The 19776-nt window shown below is 54.2% G+C and overlaps 1 protein-coding gene across 1 annotated transcript in view; it reads left to right on the forward strand.

Moving 5' to 3' along the window:
* Positions 1-5714: 5714 nt before the first annotated feature.
* Positions 5715-19776, forward strand: part of LOC122368664 (dedicator of cytokinesis protein 3-like) — a 40719-nt gene continuing 26657 nt past the window's right edge. The window contains exons 1-3 of the mRNA XM_043342844.1: positions 5715-5864; positions 7962-8142; positions 15767-15863. Coding sequence (XP_043198779.1) covers positions 5828-5864; positions 7962-8142; positions 15767-15863 — 315 coding nt within the window. The 5' untranslated portion in view covers positions 5715-5827. The remainder of the gene's footprint in view (positions 5865-7961; positions 8143-15766; positions 15864-19776) is intronic.

Here is a 19776-nt window from a genome sequence, read left to right on the forward strand (position 1 = left end):
TGGGAAGCAGTCCAACTTATTCTTATAATTCATAAATAGTTCGATATCACCTCAATCGACTCACAGAATTGCTTTGCGCTCAGATTCCTTACGACAAGGCAAAATGCAGTAGTACGCTACACATTTAGATCATTAGCTGTCCTGGTGATTAAGTTATAGGATTATCCAAGGAAAGAATAGGAACAACCGCGTGCCATTAATCACTCAACCCGCGGCCGGGTGGCGACGGTCAGCTGCGCTCTCGGAAGGAATGCGGGGGACGGCCTGCCGCATGGGAAGGGATCAGGGCGGAGCAGCGGATTAGCGAGTCGGAGCGGGACGGACGGCCGGGCGCAAGTCGGGAGCGTGCCGGGGCCGTGCCAGGTCAGTGACAAACAATTATGCTGTCAAAGAACGATTGAACATGGACTTTTGTTTGTAAAGGAGGAGATCAATGCGGTTAGTTGTTCAATTAGGGCATAGCATTAGTTGAGAACGAAACGACGGCTTCAATTTTACTCGTTCCTTGTTAATTTGTTCAGATGTTCGTCAAAGGTCTGGATAATCCGATTAAACCCGAGAACCATTCAAGTTATCTAGTATTTAACGGACATTAAAGCTGACCCATTCTCACAGTGCATTCAAGCATGTGTGTAAATAATCGACACCGCCGCCTTCCCACCTGTTGTCCTCGTCAAGTCTGTCGATAAGTCGTCTGTCTGTCAGTCTGTCTGTCTGTCTGTCTGTCTGTCTGTCTGTCTCTCTGTCAGCCCGTCTGTCTGTCGGTCTGGCCTGTCAGTCTGTCAGTCTGTCGGTCTGCCGGTCTGTCTGTTTGTCTGCCTGTCTGCCTGTCTGTCTGTCTGTCTGTCTGTCTGTCTGTCTGTCTGTCTGTCTCTCTGTCAGCCCATCTGTTTGTCGGTCTGACCTGTCAGTCTGTCAGTCTGTCGGTCTGCCAGCCCCTTCGTCTGTTTATTCGTCAGATTGCACGTCATCCAGTCGGTGAGAGAGTCGACCTGTCTCGCTAGCCACCCCGTCGGTTTGTCGGTCCAAATGTCTGCACGTGCTTCTGTCACAATGGGTTAGATTGTCGGTCCGTGGATTTGTCAAAATGTCGGTCGGTGTGTCTGGCGACCGTCCATGAATGTCTGGTTGTCTGGCTCCCCTTCCCTGCAGTTAGCCCCTCCCTAAAACCGCTCACATCATCCACTTCCCTCGTCTCTCTCTCTCTCTCTCTCTCTCTCTCTCTCTCTCTCTCTCTCTCTCTCTCTCTCTCTCTCTCTCTCTCTCTCTCTCTCTCTCTCTCTCTCAATCTCTCTCTCTCTCAATCTCTCTCTCTCTCCCTCTCTCTCTCTCTCTCTCTCTCTCTCTCTCTCTCTCTCTATCTCTCTCTCCTTTATCTTTCGTCTTCCCATTCATTTTGCCCGGAAAGGTCCCTCCATTGCGAGTGGTGTCGATTGTTTACATAACACGAGAGGAATCACGATTGTAAACGATCAGTACGATAGGTGTCCAGCGCGCCGCACTCATAATAGCATGTCGCCGCGGTAGACGGAAGCGGTCCCCGCAGTCGAGCAGAAACCGCGCCGGGCCGGCGCCCGCCCCGATAATCCTCACCGTCCGCTCGGTTCGCGGCGGCGTCAGGGTCATTAGCGCATACCAGCCGACCGGCGCCGGGACAGGGTACACCGCCGTTTGGTCGGGGAGACCCCAAGAGGGGAGCAGCGGACGGCCGTGCTGTATGGACGGCTAGTGACTCCAGTCCAGTTAGCCCGCTGCCGAGTTCGCTGCCGAGCTGGCCGACCGAGTTGACAGGTGGTCCAGCGCGACGGCCACCCCTGAGTGACGTCACTGTGGCCCGGTGACGCACGTCACCGATCGTCGCCAAATATGCTCTCCGCGCCACCCCGTGGCGTAATAGAGCATCACTCCTTCCTGGAGACGGTCCAGAGGGCCACCCTATACAGACTGGCATGGCGCCCCGCGCCATTCTCAAGCTGAAGGCAGCCGCCCGACCCCAGCGCGTGGTCATTAAAGGGGATTAACTGCCAGCGGGGAGCAGGGCCCGTCTCAGAGGGGCGGCGGTGGTGCGTTATGGGCCGCTACTGGTTCTATCCCAGTAAAGGGCTGCAAAGCTCACTGCAGAGCTGGCCGATCGCTGTCAGGGGCGTGACATCTGCCCTCAGGCAATGTGAAAGGAGATTTTGTCGATCGGTGCCCTACGGGGCTATGCAGGCCGCTCCAATTGTGCACTTGACGGGTGCTATAGCCCCGGCCCACGCGTGCTCTCCCGGACCGCGCCCACTATTCATGGTGACCAAGGAACTCACGTCGATCACCCTCGTGACGTCATGGGCCTAATGCCAACAGTGCCCTCAGATGAGTGACGTCATAGGCCCGGAGCCCTCGGTACGTCGCGCTAATCGTGCCATTCATATGCATTTACATTGGAGAGTAGGAAAAGGACTCGTTTGGAACCTTTGATGACGTCATCGGATCCACTCCTGCCTTGACCATCGATAAGTGACGTCATTGACACAGGACTCTTGACATGCCGGTGCAGAGTGCACCATTCGTACGCGCTCGCGTCTGAGGACAGTTAAAAGCCTCATCCCGACCCTTTGATGACGTCACTGGGTACAGTTCGAAAACCCGGTTCAACGTCCGATGTGCGTGCTAACATGGTCGCAATTAATGTTTTTTTTTTTGGACAGGTTACTTTAGGATGGATTACGAGCCAAGTATGAGATGAGTGATACAGATATCGGGTACATTGGGTGGCGTAACGTTTAGGGGCTGCGAGGCTGTCTATGCATGTGACACCCCTGTGTGTGATAAGCTCACCGACACGGTTGTCTACACTTACGGGTGATGGGAAACAGAGACGGGTTATTGTCTGGGTTGAACGATTGAATATGCAATTATGATTGATCAGATGGCATTCGGGCCTAAGCTCACTTTAAACGTGCGAGTTGGATTATTGGCTAAAGCATCAGTGGTAGGGGGCGTTTAACGTTGGTGATTTAGAGCTGCTTAATTTTAGCGATTGGTTTGTTCCGGAATGATAGGTTAAAACGGCTGGGTCACAGAAGAATTACTGCTTTCTGAATAGGTTTGGTCGGAGAAGGATCTTGTGATGTGTGATCTGGTGACCTGGAAACTGATCTGATGCGGTAAATAAGTGGCAAGGGAAATAAGCATGTATAGAGGTCGGTTCGGGGAACGCCATGAGGGCGCTAGGGACGCCATGAGGGCGCTGGGGACGCCATGAGGGCGCGGGGAACGCCATGAGGGCGCTGGGGACGCCATGAGGGCGCTGGGGACGCCATGAGGGCGCGGGGAACGCCATGAGGGCGCTGGGGACGCCATGAGGGCGCGGGGAACGCCATGAGGGCTCGGGGAACGCCATGAGGGCGAGCGGGGAACGCCATGAGGGCGCGGGGAACGCCATGAGGGCGCGGGGAACCGGCTTGAGTTCCGGGGCCGACCAGGTAACATTAAATACCACGCGTGCGGAACACGTGAGTGCTGCCAACCGACACTGGCCATGTCGTTGACAGCCACGTAGCCATCGGCGCGCATTAGTCATTTCAAGTAGGATCTCGTTCTACAATGTCATGGCTTTAAACTTAAACAATTAGTATGCTTACATTTAACGAGCTTCTGTACACCACTGGGGGAAGTTAGGAAAATAGGGAGGGATCAGACTGGAAATCTGACATTTTATCTGTATGCAAGGGACGTGAATGAGCGCATGGGTGAAGGATGATCGCGTGGAAGCATGAATGTGTTATATCCAGTGGGAGTTATCCGCCTCCGTGCAGTTGCCGTGATGTCAAGTGTTTTCGGATATCACACCTTAAAAATATGTTTAATGGGGGTCCCAACCGGGTTGAGAGAGAGCCTCGGGCAGTCAACCTGAGTAAATTATCCTCTTTGAATGCCCATAACCCAATGACCCATCACCGTACAGTGTAGCAGCCTATGTGCCCCAGTGACTGACCAGCCTCGCAAATCAATCAACAAACAATAAAATGTCTTGCAGCCGAGCCCCGCTACACTATAACTTGGCCAAAAAAAGGTATCGATCTCAAATTTGGTATGTAGATAGAAGGCGGTAGGGACTATCACATATATTCCGTTTTTTTTTGAAACTCAAAAAACTTTTTGGATTTTTTGGCTATTATATTCAAAAAATCTATTTTTTATTTTTGGGGGTCAAAATCCAAAAAATTCGAAAAACTGAAATAGCAGTTTTGTAGCCCTCTTGGTTCCACACCTTTTATGTCTGAAACATTTTTCTGTATCCCTAAAGCTGTAGGCCTGACAGCTCTTCCCGCGAAACCTTTTTTTGGGTCGAAAATGGCAAAAATGACGTCACTCTGACGTCATTAGCGGCCAATCTATCATAGCCTTTGGAAAAAATTTTGGTCACCATGTGCGCTAGCTGTTCCCGGGAGGGTACTGAAAGTTTGGTGACGATCGGCGCAGCGGTTCTCGAGATATATTGAAAAAACTAAACGGGGGGGGGGGGCAAAAAAATGCCCCCCCCCCCACCGCCTGGAAGCTTAAGCTAGAAATGACCTCAAACTACACAGACGACATTATTTTCGAAATCTACGTGTAAAATGGACCATAAAACATTTGTCACGTGACCGATACATGATATACAATTTTCGTGACCTAGGATGACCTGGCCTTGACCCGAAAAATTCGAAGGAAAAGTTTGGCACCTTCAGGGTATCTAAGGCATATATCAAGGAGTGCGTAAACCAAAAATGAGCCTGATCGGACTTGTCAGCTGGCGGCCAGAGTCTAAATTGCATAGGCGCGGGAACTACTTTCCGACTGGGGGGGCACATCATAATAGAGATCAACCTAGGGTACCCCCAAATCTAGTTTTCTCACCGGTTTTAGGCCACTTGTTTTTCATCCCTCGGCTTTTTCAACAAAAAAGAAAACATTTGCAAAAAAAAGTGTGGTATTCCGTCTCAAAGCTGTGGGGGCACCGCCCCCACGGCCCCAGAGTTGGGGGGGGCAAGCTGCCCCCACTGCCCCCCCGGCTCCCGCGCCTATGCTAAATTGTTAACAAGCAAAAATGCCGATAATTTTTACTTTGAACTGACCTGTGACGTCATTGGTGACCTCGAGGTCAATGAAAATAGGTTTCGGCCGACAGTTTTTACTTTTTCCAGGGCTATCAGATGCCGTTTGAATTTTGACGATCGGCCGGGTAGTTTCGGAGATAGGAGGGGGTGGGGGGCTCTGGAGAGCCCCCCCCCCCCCTCAGTCACTCGCGTAATGTAATCGCGTTATGGAAAATACCCCAGTCATGCGCGAGCTAGATGTCTGTCTGTAGTGGCCTGGTGGCGTCATCTATACACACAACGCATAGACTATCGTCTGACTTACCTAGTGCACGATCAGAAGAACTCCTGCTTCATTGTCGACCGCTAGGTGGCTGACGCCGTCCGGTCCTGCGAGTTCGGCTGCTGTTCCATTTAGTAGATAGTCTCTTAATTCTTCTATACCAGTTTTACTAATACTCTTAGCATTCATTTTACACAAATCATGATGTTTGTCAACAAAAAAGTATTATTTGATATTTTCATAGATAATTTTCTTATCAATGAAAGACGGCAAACATTTATCATCATAGTCTGTATATCTAGTAGTAACTAACACTACTAAAAGCCTGGAACAAGTTAGTAGGACCACACCTGGCATCGGCAGTTGGGAGCGAGAAAGCGGAGGGTGTGGGTGTGTTGTGGCGGTCTCCGGTTGAAATACAGTGGTGCGAGTTTGGATATTGTGCGTGACGCCTCCCTGAAGCGACATGACCTAATAAGGCATGTGGACGAAACGGACAGAACGGAAGCTCGGCGTTGGTAAGTGACATTGATGAGATTCATGTGATTGTGATGTCGCATCTTTTGTTTTGGCTGGGATGTCAGGCGAATGATGAATCCCTTTCGTGCCGGAGGGAGGGGAAGCGCTGCCATTCCTCGAACTGTAGCCATATGTGCTGTTACGTAAGGCAACGCAGTTCTCATAATTCAGATCAGTGTCGCGTTTGAGCTGAAGACAAAAATGAAAGTCGTCAGGGCGCTGTGACTACCAGCTGATCCTACCCGGGGGGCGGGGGAGGGGCTCGCACAGCTGAAGCTGCTCCGGGCACCGCTTTCTTGGGAAACCGCTGAGAGGCCGGAAACTGCCGGCCGGACGACAAATTCGCTGTAACTGGACCACCATTTACCTGGGCCGGGTTCTATCAATCACGTGCCTTATTGAACACGCCTGCTCGTTGTTTGTCGTTCAACCTCGACGGTCTCGACAGTGACGATTGGACAGTGAACTCACATCATCAGATTCCTCTGTCCGCCGTCTGGTCACTGGTGGACTGCTCCTGAACTGACGCAACTGGAACTGTCTCAGTCTGGTAAACGTTCATGGACTGACGCGACTGTCTGGTGGATTTCTCCTGGACTGCCCGCTATCCAGACTGGCTTCAGGGCTGTCCAGTGTTCAGTGTCGACTTATTGACTGAAATGTCGACTTCGGTGGGCCGGCTGGCCTGTCCGTTCCAAGGTGACTGACTGGACTTGCTGTCGGACCAGACTGCGTCTGGTTGGGCGACTGGTGAGCGACTGAGGCTTACATACTGAACTGAAATCTTTGACCAGACTGCTGCTGTCGGACTAGACTGCGGCTGTGAGATCAGACTGCGGGCTCTCAGATCAGATTGTGACTGTCAGACTGGACTGCGGAGTGCGGGCTCTCAGAATGGACCGGGACTGTCAGAATGGACTGTGCTATCATAATGGACCGCGTCTGTCAGACTGGACCGAGTCCTCAGACTGGACTGCTGCAATCAGACTGGACTATGGCTGTCAGACTGGACTGGGGTTCTCGTCAGATTGCGGCTGTGAGACTGGACTATAGTCTCTTAGACTACTTAGACAGCCCTGTCAGACACCGTGACAACCGTCCGACTGGATAGCCCGACTATGCCTGAATATGTCTACAGTCCGCTCATTCAAACACGCATGCAGACAGACATGCGCACAAACAAATAAAGGCACAACAAAACTTCTAAGCAATTGCAAAATCACAATAACCGGAGTCATGGGCTACACGACCCTTTTCTTGAAAAGTGCGGCTTATGTATCGGAATGACCGTGTGTCAGCCTATAAAATATGTTTACTGCAGTGTTTCCCATGACGTACTGTGTGGTAGAAATGTCTGTTCGGTAGAAATGCCACCTCGCCTGTTAACACGTGCGACACGTGCTGGCGAAGGCTCTCGGGGATCACGTTCTCGGGGACGGGGTCTCGGACCAAGACCATGTCCGTGTCAGGTGCGGGGCCGATGGGGACCGGTCCCGGACCTGGAGTGGAGCTCTGGCACCAAATAGGGGGCTGACGGGCCTGAGGTCACCTCTCCTCCTTACTCGCCGGGATGGGTGCATGGTCCTGAGCTCCACAGTATGTACAATGTACATTGCATGTGCACTCAGCACCAACACACATGACTTATGTGAGGGGACTGTTGTAACGAAGATGCTGCTGTGTGTTACTGTAGTGGATTTCACCCATGCTGCACTGTGAAAGCTGCACTGAGAGTGTTGTCTTCCTCTCATAGTCGCTGCTTTGCCCGTTGTCCTCTCAGAGCTGCTGCTTTGCCTGGCGCCCTGACGTATCTCCCCCCTCCCTGACTGACCTCTCTGTTCCTCTGTTTCGGTCGTGTACAGCTGGGGGGGGGGGGGGGGGCTGTGTGCGCCATTGCTGACTACTCTGTCCCGCCCTCTCTGTTCCAGCCGTATACAATACAGCTTGGCGGGCGTGTGCGCCATGACTGACCTCTGTCTGTCTCTCTGTTCCAGCCGTGTACAGCTGGGCGAGCTGTCTGACCTCTGTCTGTCTCTCTGTTCCAGCCGTGTACAGCTGGGCGGGCTGTCTGACCTCTGTCTGTCTCTCTGTTCCAGCCGTGTACAGCTGGGCGGGCTGTGTACGCCATGGCCTGCCTCTGTGTATCGGTGACACCGTACACATTCTGGAGGAGTGTGGCGGATGGTACCGCGGCTACACGGTGCGACACCGCGGCCGGCGCGGCCTGTTCCCCGCCTCCTACGTCCAGCTCAAACCGTGCCGCGTCGAAACGGACGGGTGAGTACCGTTTGCTAGGGCTGCAGGGCTGCAGGGTAGTCCCGTCCGACAGGAAGGAGAGTAAAGGACGGGGTGAGTGCGGTCTCCTGATGCTGGGCCTGCGGGTACTGAATTTAAGGTGGTCCCTTCCGGTCAACTTCCGGTTATGTGAGCACCGTGCTTTGAGGCTGTGCGGACTATGGTAAAAAGGTATTTCCATCAACTCAGCAAAATGGTAGAGTAATCTTAGCTCGGACAATCGGCCATCGGTTTCCACCCAACGCGAACGTATGCGTCGGCCGCAGAGTCGAACGGTCAGGTCGAACGCAGCTGTCAGGTCGAACAGGTCTATCAGCGTGGAGCGCGCGTCGCTGTCCGGCGCCAGCACCGAGCCCGACGGGAGTGGGCGCCGGGCCAACCCGTCCTAGTGGGAGCCGACGGTGTCCGACGCTCGACGGCCGACCGGATGTGTGACGGGGCAAGGGGATGAACGCCGCCACACCGGACAGATCCAACGCGGTCAATCGAAACTGGCTGCTGTTCTTGTTCATTGGCATCGCCCGGTCGTCGATTGAATTGTTCCATTGCAGTGCGTATAGGTACCTACATTACAAAATGAAAAATCAAGTGGATGCGTCTTTTCTATTTTCAACGGCAGAAGCTCTTCCCGATTTATTTGTGAATGCATTGTTTGTGGACATTTTTGTCCTTAGATGCTGTTACTTTCCCGATTTTTTCCGAACTGCAGCTCATTTGACATTTCCCATAATAAATTTATGACTCAATGCGACATCCTTTGGACGGCATGGATTTCCCAGAAAGTTTCTTCAAAGCAGAGTTTCCGTTTTGTTCAGTTTGATTTACGCACGACTCCTTTGGTACATAGCCATTTTAAAGCGATGGCATGTAAAAGATGAGATATTTCCTCGGGAGGTAACGACCAAGTAACTGGCTGGCTTTGTGAGCGTCCACTGCCTACCAGGAAGGGAGACTAAAATGTCTGGAGGACCGTTCAGTTTTGCCTATCGATCTCAGCCTGGAAGTTGGAAACGAAAGGTGAGGCAAAGCATTGAACAGCGGCTAGGAAGGAAGGATGTTGGAGTTATCCACATAGTATTCCAATATCCATTGCCACAAAAGTGTTTGATAGCTATATTAAAGAATGGAGCTGGGAAAGGATTAGGTAAAGATTTTAGCTTGAAGCCGCAGACATCTTCAAACTTCCGCTTGTTTTACCGGATTCTGACAGATCCATAAACACATTTAACGGCATATGGGATGTGAAAAGCGCGCTCCCCAGCTCTGCTCGCTGCTGTTTTGGAAAGATGCGTCGCCGTGATCCAGGACGCCAGCGCAAGCGTTCCCTGTCGTTCACGACATGAGAGTGTGAAAGCATACCTTCACGCTGTCATGCTCTACTGACTACCATACCAGCTCGGTCGGAGTTGACGTAGTCCCGAGCCACCCGCCCACCTTGAACTTGAGTCGCAAGACGTCACCAATGCATGCAACTGGTTTTATGCTGTTGAACTTGTTAGTTAACTTCGTTTTAAGTAGATCTAGGCTTTGTCGTGAAAACCATGCATAATGCTTCCGGGGTTGCGGCAGGCCTCTTCCGTTTTAATGTTGGTATGACATTCGGTGTAAGCAACTGATGTCTTTGTAGCACTGGGAGCGTGCACGCGATGACAGTTTCCGTTTTCCTGTGCCCGTCGCCCTACCCCTCCCCCTCGCCCACATGCCACCACGCCATGGCGTCAGTAGGACAGTCAGCATTCCTGCATTAATGCCACTGCGCACCAGCCGCACGTATCGTTGGATATTACCCCAGCAACGTTGAAGGTCTGCCCTGTTTTGGCTGTGGGGCTTGATCGACAAAGCCTGGTAGCTCCGGGCTCGTATTTATTGGAAACGTGTTGAGCTTGCATACATTGGCCCGAAATATGATTGCATGGCTGAGCACTGGCCAATGATATTAAGTATTGATTACCACCATGGGATATTGAGGTGGTGCGGCGCTCGAAACACATACTCGCACAATACAATACATCCATCGTCCCGTCCTTATAGGTAACCGGAGGCATCAGTGGGAGGGGGAGGGGAGGGAACGAGACCGCTTCACCTGGTACTGCCCTTCACAGAGCCTTCTTTCTCTATGTGATCGGGTCTCCAGGGTCTTAGCTTAGATCTCTGGAATCTGCTGAACCCCACACATCAAAGTCCCCCGCGCCCACAGCCGGCTGGACTGTACAGCTGCGCACCCTCCGGCTCGTCTCAGCAGCCCGAGGCGGCGGCCGGGGGCCTCGTCTCCGCCGCGCCGCTGCTCGCCAGCTAATTGAGTCAGCCTTGGTGGCCCATTGTAGTCGGCAGCAGGACCACTGGAGACGCCCATTGTGGGCGGTCACAGGAGCCGACCACGGGATGTGGGGCAGGAGGGGGCAGACGCCCGCCCAGTGGGGTCAGCGGACACCCGCCCGGCCGAGCTACCACCCCCGGGAGAGCAGGGAGAACGCTCTGTCTCGGAGCTGATTAGCCCGCCGTGTTAGCATTTCTGCTCTGAACTAACTTAGTAATCTAATGGACTATGTTTCTTAATGCCAGAAGTCTCGCTGTAACTCGTTATAACCATGCTTTATAACAGCGTTATATCAGCTGATTACCCGCTGCTGTCCGCGGTGGGTCGACGACATCCGGTCTGGCTAGCGCCAGGCCTGAGTGGCGCGTCTGCCCGACCTCCCCCGTGACAGGCGCCGCGGCAGATGACGCCAATTTATGCGGCAGGCCCGGCCCTGCAAGGCGCTCCAAGGCCGCGCTCGACATGTAGGGTGCAGTGCGGGCCATGCTCCGGAATATGAAGTCATCTGTTTAGCTCGGGACTTCTCTCATTATCACAAATGCGCCGACGCTGGTGCACCATGGAGTAGAAGAGAGACTGGCGGTTCGTATATTGCAGTTGGAGAGAACAGCGTTTCGGTCAGTTGGTCTTGCATCACGTAATCCTTGTTGGCCATGCATTAGGCGTTATCTGCAGAGCTGGTGCTTGACTTCTGTTTTTATATTTTGTTTGGATCTTTTATCAGGGACGCTTCCGCTTCCTCTTCTTCGTTGGCTAATTTTATATATTTTTGTGCGTCTTCCCCGCGTCTGCCAGAGACCCAGCAGTGGCTCGAGGACATTCCGATGGCATTTCTTTGTCAGTTCCGGAGTTGAGAGCGACGACTAGGCAGCAGACGGCCTCGTGACCATCCCAAGCGTGCAAAAACACCGGTCTCTGAGCCTGGCACGGCGGTCCGCTCGGGGGCGGTGACGGGGATGGTGTTTGCTGTGCCCGGCCTGCCACCCTGTCCCTGGTCCTGGTCCTGCTCTCGTTCCTGGTCCTGCCAGGCGGCGCACAGTAAAACCGGCCGGGCAGCCTGTTTTTCGGCCCGGCCACCCTCAGCCACCGCGCCGGCCGCCGCTGCTTTCTCGGTGGGTGGAAACGACCGCCAGTGGCGGGAGGTTTCTCCGCGGACGACCGACGCCGGACCGGGCGGACGGCTGGACTGACAGTTTCAGCGGATGGACAGGCAGCTTCAGCAGCTGGACAGACAGTTTTAGCTGCTGAACAGGCAGCCCAGACGATTGTACCGACGTCTGACAGATTCCGACTGCTGGACCGACAGCTTCATTGGCTGTGCTAGGGGCCGGTGACCGAAACGACTGCTGTTGAGGTTCAGTCAGACTATAGTGACCGGCAAATAGTTGTATTTGTCCAACTGCTGACTTTCCGAGTCTCCTACTCATTTGTCAGCAAGGAGTCACCAACTTGCTGCGTATGCTATTAAATGCCTGAAAAGCTGATGAGACTGTTGCAGCGGGTTGAACTACCGGACTCAATGGATCACCGTTGGGATCGGACAAACTCATGAGCCGACAATGCGTCACCTCATGGGCCCCAGTGTCATCTCCCGTTCTAACCAGGAAATTCCTGCTCTGGCTGCTGCCGCCGCTCAGTGTCGGTACCGGTTCACATCAGTCCAGTTTAGTATTGCAACCTCACCACGTTGCATCGTTCTCCGATGCCGACTATCACTGACAACAGCTAGCTTTTAAACCGATTCTTCCTACAGCTCCCTTGTTCATAACCTCAATTATTGTCTAGCTTGGGACGCAAGGTTCAAACCAACACTCCACAGTCCATTGACATGCTTGGTTATTGGTACACTTCACCTATGGTTCCTCCTCAGTTTGACCCTTGCTTTGCCCCAGTCTACCTGGCATGTCTACCAGCAGCAGCGGCGGCCAGCGGCGGTAATCTAAATCGTGTGCTCCGTACTGGCTGGAGGGGAGGGTGTCCGTGGCCATATTCGATCCGAGAAAGTCCACCCCCGGCCACCTTTCGTGACTGCCGATCGGCGCGGAATGCCAACTGCCGCCTTATCGGGCCCGCGGCGGCGGCGGCGGCGGTGGAGGCGGTTGTGGCGGGTTGATGGTGGTCTGGCGGCGGTGGTGGTGGTCTGGAGGTGGTGGTCGGGTGGGGACGGTGGAATGGTTTCTCCTGGGCACGACGCTCTGAAACAGCGGCTGGTGCAGTGGTGCAGTCCCGGGTAGCGACTGGCGTAGTGCAAGCATTGGGTTGCGACTACTGCACTGGAACAGCCTAAACGGTTGACTAGCAGAGGCCGTTGATGAACACAATCCATCTTCATTTGAAAAAGCTTATCTCTGTTGGACGCTGGAGCTCGCTGCCGGCGACCCGACCCCTGCTCATCACCAGCTACCCGTATGGTGTACTGTCCGCAAGCTGCTATCGTTTCCGTCTTAATTCGTTGGTTACAGCACCAGTACCAATGACTGCATTCGAGTGGCCGCTATCGGCAATCGTCCCACGGAATCTCGGTGGTTTTCGGTCACTTTTGACTCTTGCACCGTCACTGTGACTTGCAGTTCCTAGTGTCTCCGCTCGGCAGAACACTCCGCCACCTGTTCTGTGGCTGCTAGTATGGCGCGCTTGGTGTGATATTTCCAATATTCCGCCTCTGCAGATGCCAGGCAATCCTACACGCCAGCGGCGCCGACATACCGGAGTCAATGCCACTGGCACCTGACACGCAGCACTTCGACCCCAGCCCACCTGCCTCTCAGCGGTCGCCGTCCACTTTCACTGGCTGGCAGCGCCGTAAGATAGGTCAGACAGGCCGCCTCAGTCGACCGGCGTAGAAAGCGAACGTCAAACACTCCTGGCTGTTGCTGACCGGCACCTCATGGCTGCAGGGAGGGCGCCCCTGTCGGTCAGCGTGGTGGGAGGGACAAAGGGACGGCACTTGACTCAGGACGTCAGAGGCCGTCAGCGCTGAGGAGAGGGGAGCAGCAGAGCTAGCCTTGCCGTCCAGGGTCCCACCATCCCTCTTGGGGTGACCCCTAGCCCCTGATTGGTAATCATTATGATATATTGTATGCACCCTTAATGTGCGATTTTCCGATATTACACGTACATTGGGACTGAGCGGGGTGGGGGAGCGTCACGCACAGCACGCGCGCTTATCGGCACCATCAGTTATTGATGAGCTCCGAAAGGGGTGTATCAGAACGTTATTAATCTAGCTGGGAGCAGCGTCAGTATGTCGGGGCGGTACGAGACCTGCTCGCGTGACGGCTCCATGTTACTGAAGCGTGAGTGACAACTGTCACACTGACACTGGCGTCATTGACGCTGACATCTAACTGGCAGTTACAGTGTAAGTGACACTGACAGTGGCAGTGACAGTGACTGGGACTCATCTGGTGGTCGCAGGGTCTCGCCGCGTGAAGCTGGTGTGCGGCTGTTTATTTATTTATCTAGTGGACGGTTGATGAATGGCTACGAGTCGGTGACCACGAGCCACGCTGCCTTTTGGCACAGCGGACCCGGCACCCGCTCCATCAATCCTGCAGGATTGACGCTTGCGTGTGATTCACAGTTGTAAAAGTGATAGAAGCTCCGCTGCATGGATTTTATTAGCATCCGCCCACTGTCACTGGCGGGGGTCGTCGACCGTCTGAAGTTGAACTGAAGGACTTGAAGTTCCCAAAGACAGGAGCCGCCTGGATTATGTCGGTGTTATCGTCCTCTTCCGGTCGGCGCTCATCCACATATACGCTCTCAGCCGTCGGGCCGTGGCGCAGTCGGCCCGTCCCAACATTGTCCCAATTCCTGTCCCGACCTCATGCGGTCCCCAGTTTCAGCCCATTCAGCCGGTGCCAGACGTCCGTCGGAGGGCGGATGGGTGGCTGGGCGCGGCGGCTGGTCGGTTGAATCGCCCTGCAGGCGGGCAGACGGGGGCGAGCGCGTCGGTCGCCGCTGCGGGGGTCGTCGGCAGAAATAGAGCGGCCAGCGCCCTCGGCCCTCCCACGACGGCCGACGGCCCTAGAACACCGACCGGGATGGCCTCCAATACTATCCAGGACAGGGGTGAAACGTCTTTCTGTGACAGTCCTCCGCCAGCGCCTTCAGCGCAGCCATCGTGGTACGACGTCCAAAACCACCTGGTGCAACCTCCATACACGGCCATAGACGTCTGTATGTACGCCGTACGGACTTCCATAAACGGCATCCATCTTGGCGCTATTTTGGTTTCAAACATCTCCCGTGGGCCGTGGACGACACGACCTACAACAGGCGCGACCCTGGAACGGCCTCTAAGTTTCAACACCGCACGGGACACCCGCCACCATTGGCCCCGTATTGTCTGTCCAGCCAACCGTAGCCGCTGAGACGGAAAGTCGTACCGCCTGACGCCCACGTTTCCTTGCCGACTTGCAGTACCGGTTATGTCATACGTTGGAGCGTTTGAGCCGGCCGGCCGCTGACGTTCACCCCATATTTACGCACTTAGCGGGCGAGGAGATTAGCTTTGTTGTGGCCGGTGCTTTGCATCACCGCCTCGGTCATTGATTCCACCTTACATAAGGCATGGCAGCTCGCAGTCATGTTGTGAATCCTCACTCAGCCCTTAATATGTTTATGAGCAGCATGTTGCATCTTGGTGTTGTGCGGGAATTCACCACAATTAGCATAAATACCGCGGAATGATTTCAACACGTGAACCGGTCGCTGGTGCCCCTGCCAGCAGTCACGGTCGGGTCTCGGGGGCTCTGCCAGCATCCGTACAGCCTCCGATAGTGGGAGCTGAGAGTCTGAAACACTGGACTGGCTCCAGCATCCAACCGCACATTTATCTCAATTCACCACACAAAACAGAGAACAGTGGGGAGACGAATGACGAGAATTATGTGGTGAACGGCAAAGATGGTTGCCGGCACTTGATACGGCATATCGAGTATATTCTTGGACTTCGGGAGACCATTGACACAGGGGTTCATGCCCGTGATACCTCCGTCTATCGCGGAAGGCACTACAGCGGACGAACGTCACCTGGTTTCTATCTCGCGTCCATTTTACGAATGCTGCTACCAGCTGACACTGTGTGTTTCTCTGGCCCCGGGCACAGGCTCCGTTGACCTTATCTGTCCCAGGTCCCGTGGTTGAATAAGCTCCATCGTGTTAGTGTGTGCCGTCGGCAGGACTAGGAGCTGATTACGGCCCGCCTGTTCTGACCGTGTGTATATCTCTGTGTGTATCTCCGTGCTCTGTCAGCTCTGACCGTATGTCTGTGTCTGTCGGCAGGCCCCAGGAGCTGATCACTGCCATCGAGGACGGGGTGGTCACCGAGGTTACACAGGTGCTGCGCGAGTGGAGCGAAAAATGGAAACAGCTCTTTGTGGTGAGTGTAGCCCACGCTGTCCTGCGTGCGTGTACCTACCTGCGTGCGCGTGCACAAGTGTATGCTTCTAACTTTATGGCTTAAGAACATGCGCAGTGCGCACCTGCCAGCAGCTCATACAGTGCTCCATGTTTTCCAGCATTTCCGACTTAGCTTGTCCCGTTTGCATGGGCATTGCATTTTTCCGTTTGCCTGGCGTCGTGTGTTCTCGGTTGTATTGACGTCAGTCCCCGCCCTTTGTATACCGACGTGCCTCATTTTCCACGTTTCCGTGCAGGCCGTTACCTCTGGGCCCTTTACAGCTGGCCGTTCGGGCAGTTTGCGCCGCTGCCAGCCGATACGGTCTGGCCAGACGGTACCGGCGCGGCGGTAGCGTTAATCATGCCCATCGATCCCGACTGGCGGGGGTTCTGAGCCGACACTGGCTGGCGGGGGTTCTGGGCCGACATTGGCGGCGGCGGCGCCGCGCCGTCTGCTGCCGCCGCCCCAGGGACGATATCGGAGCGAGGGAGACCGGCGACAGAGGACAGGAGACCGGCGACAGAGGGGTAGGCAGACAACTGAACCAGTGACAACTGAACCAGGGGCAACTGAACCAGTAAAACTGAACCAGGGACAACTGAACCAGTGACAACTGAGCCAGTGACAACTGAACCAGCGACAACTGAACCAGCGACAACTGAACCAGTGACAACTGAACCAGTGACAACTGAACCAGGGACAACTGAACCAGTGACAACTGAACCAGTAGACAACTGAACCAGTGGACAACTGAACCAGTGGACAACTGAACCAGTAGACAACTGAACCAGTGACAACTGAACCAGTGACAACTGAACCAGTGACAACTGAACCAGTATGACAACTGAACCAGTGACAACTGAACCAGTGACAACTGAACCAGTGACAACTGAACCAGTGACAACTGAACCAGTGGACAACTGAGCCAGTGACAACTGAACCAGTATGGCAACTGAACCAGTATGGCAACTGAACTAGTGGACGACTGAACCAGTGGACAACTGAACCAGAAACAACTAATGTCGTACTGCGCTGTATAGGTATAAGGTAGCGTGTGGCTGGACGGACGGTCTGTGCCAATCTGCCGAGTGCCGGTCTGCCAATTGATCTGTGTCCGATCTATTAGAGTGTCCGTCCGAGAGCCGTACGACGGCTGACAGGGCTGACAGAGCCTGGTGGTCGCGAACTGGTGTGGTAACCGTTACGCCCACTTGGGACGCCCGAATAGTTAGCAACGTATAAATAATATTCACTTTGATGGCCTAACTCGGGACAGACAGGGCACGCAACATGGGCTTGGCAGAGTTCAGCCCGCCTGGGCCCAGAGGAATCTCCGGTATATAAATGGATTCACTGCTCGGGCTTACATCGGGCTTACGCCAAACGTCGCACAACTAGGGCTAAACAACGGCTGTCCTGAGCTCGTCGAGAGGGCATATACCTCCGGCAGAGCATGGGCTTTAGTCGGCGTTTTTGTGTCATACGCCGACTTTAGTCTTTAGCCCAAACGCTTGCTGACTTTAGTCCAAGCGCTAGCCGACTTAAGCCCGACTAAAAATCTCGGGCAAGCCGCACTTCAGCCTGCTTAGGCCAGGAGTAAAATTGCTTGCTGGGCTACTGGTTAGTGGTTCAGTTGTCACTGGTTCAGTTGTCCACTGGTTCAGTTGTCCACTGGTTCAGTTGTCCACTGGTTCAGTTGTCCACTGGTTCAGTTGTCACTGGTTCAGTTGTCACTGGTTCAGTTGTCATACTGGTTCAGTTGTCACTGGTTCAGTTGTCACTGGTTCAGTTGTCACTGGTTCAGCTGTCACTGGTTCAGTTGTCACTGGTTCAGTTGTCTACTGGTTCAGTTGTCCACTGGTTCAGTTGTCCACTGGTTCAGTTGTCACTGGTTCAGTTGTCCCTGGTTCAGTTGTCACTGGTTCAGTTGTCACTGGTTCAGTTGTCACTGGTTCAGTTGTCACTGGTTCAGTTGTCCCTGGTTCAGCTGTCATGGAACCGACAGAGGACAGGGGGCCGACGAGACGTGTAGAGGGACTGGGGCAGACTGGCAGAGGGACCGGCGACAGACGGGAAGAGGGATGGAATCGGATCAGACAGCGAGCGAATCCGGTCCGGTTTAGTCGGACTGAGACGGATTGATCCGTCCCGGTCCCCGAGTAGTTGTGCGTCGTCCGAGATAAACCAGGTCTGATTATGCCGAGTTTACCCTTGGCGATGTGTGCGAAGGCAGAGTCCGTTCTCTCTGATCCTCCCCCTCTCCTTTTTCCATCTTTTTTTGTCACCCTCCGTTCCGACCTCCCCTGTGGCTGCTTTTCACATGAGCCCGCTGAAAGGCGCGGCACAATACGCGCAGAGGCGGCGCGTTCCTGTGTCCTTCCCACCTCTCTCTGTGTGTCGCCTCTCACGGCCTCCGCGTGCCACGGGAGCCAGCTGGAATGTGCCGACACCGTGTGCAGAAGCGGCGCGTCAAGGTCGCTCGACGGACAGGGTCGCGGCGCCGCCCACCCGGCTATTCTATACCGCATGGTGCCGCCGCCCGCCGCCCCAGCCGCCTACACCGGCGCAGTGTGCTAGGTATGATGTGAGCCGCCACATACATTCCATGGATTGAATGGCATTTATATCTTGTGATCATAAGTCGTAAAAGATTACCAAAATTCTATTCAAACAAGCTCACATGTTTGCCGTTCGAGTGTGTTTGAAGCAGGTGCTTGGTGATCCTGTCGGTGTGTTGCCCCGCAGGTGTGTGTTTGGAATGTCACACCTAGTGCCTATCAGGCGCTTGTTAGCGGTGTCGCGTCAATAAGCAGGTGTTTGTTAGTGCGTCCCATATGCTAGTGTACCAGTTGTTTGTTAAGGGGTCTGACCCGTCGGAAGCTGGTATGACGTGAAACCTTCATACCTCATTCATTCATTCATACCTGCTTCAGTCTTTTTATCATCCAGATGCTGTTCAGAGGCAGCCTCTTGTCTATGTTTATTGTCTATGTAGACATGCTTTTGTTCGATGGCATTGCACTTTGCATATCTGATGTTTGCTCCGATCAGGGCCACCCAGTTTCACGGGGAGGGTGTGTTTGGAGGGCGTATTTGGGTGACACCGTTTGGCGTTTGTATGGACTGCTTCCGTCTTTGCATTAGCCATCAGTCAGTTGGCTGACTCGGCCGTTAGCTGCAGACGGGAGGTCGATGACGGTGTCGCCACTGAATCGTTCAAGAGGTATCGCCCATCGATACCCGATACTGTCTATGGGTCTCTGAAGGTACTCCCTCTGTCGCTGATGCCACGTATATGGTGTTAGCGAGCAAATACGTTTCTGTATGTATCTTGACGAAGACGGCCGGTGCTCGGAGCGCGGCGGTCGGCCCGCCGCGCCGCGCCGCGCGCACATGTGTAAATCGTGTCATCTGGCCCCTGTCCTGGTTCTCATGCCCACGTGTTGTGCTACCACGAGGGCTGAGACGGGACGGGGGCCCGACAGTCTTCAACGGGACTCCGCCGGTGCGACGCGGCCCGGTGTCATACGACGTGGCCGACGCGGCCTGAGTACGAACGGTCTCGAACGCGACTCCGCCGGCGCGACACGGCCCGGTGTTACGACGTGGCCGACGCGGCCTTCGTGAACGACGTGCCGAGAACGACGAATTGCGCTGCATCTGTGACCGCCGTATTTACCCGTTTTAATCGTTTCGCTATCAATCAAGAATAGACTTTTACATATATGAACGATAACTTTATGATCCTCCGGGTGACGAAAGAGAACGAGTACGAGAACGAGTGAACGATCACGAGCACGCACGAACATCTCCGCATCGAACGGGTGAACTGAACGATTCTCACGAACATATGGCGTTGGTGTTCCTTCCGCTAACGGCGTGTTCCTTATGT

Source organism: Amphibalanus amphitrite, unplaced genomic scaffold, assembly GCF_019059575.1.
Source record: "Amphibalanus amphitrite isolate SeventyFive unplaced genomic scaffold, NRLGWU_Aamphi_draft 000032F_arrow, whole genome shotgun sequence".
Lineage (NCBI taxonomy): Eukaryota > Metazoa > Arthropoda > Thecostraca > Balanomorpha > Balanidae > Amphibalanus > Amphibalanus amphitrite.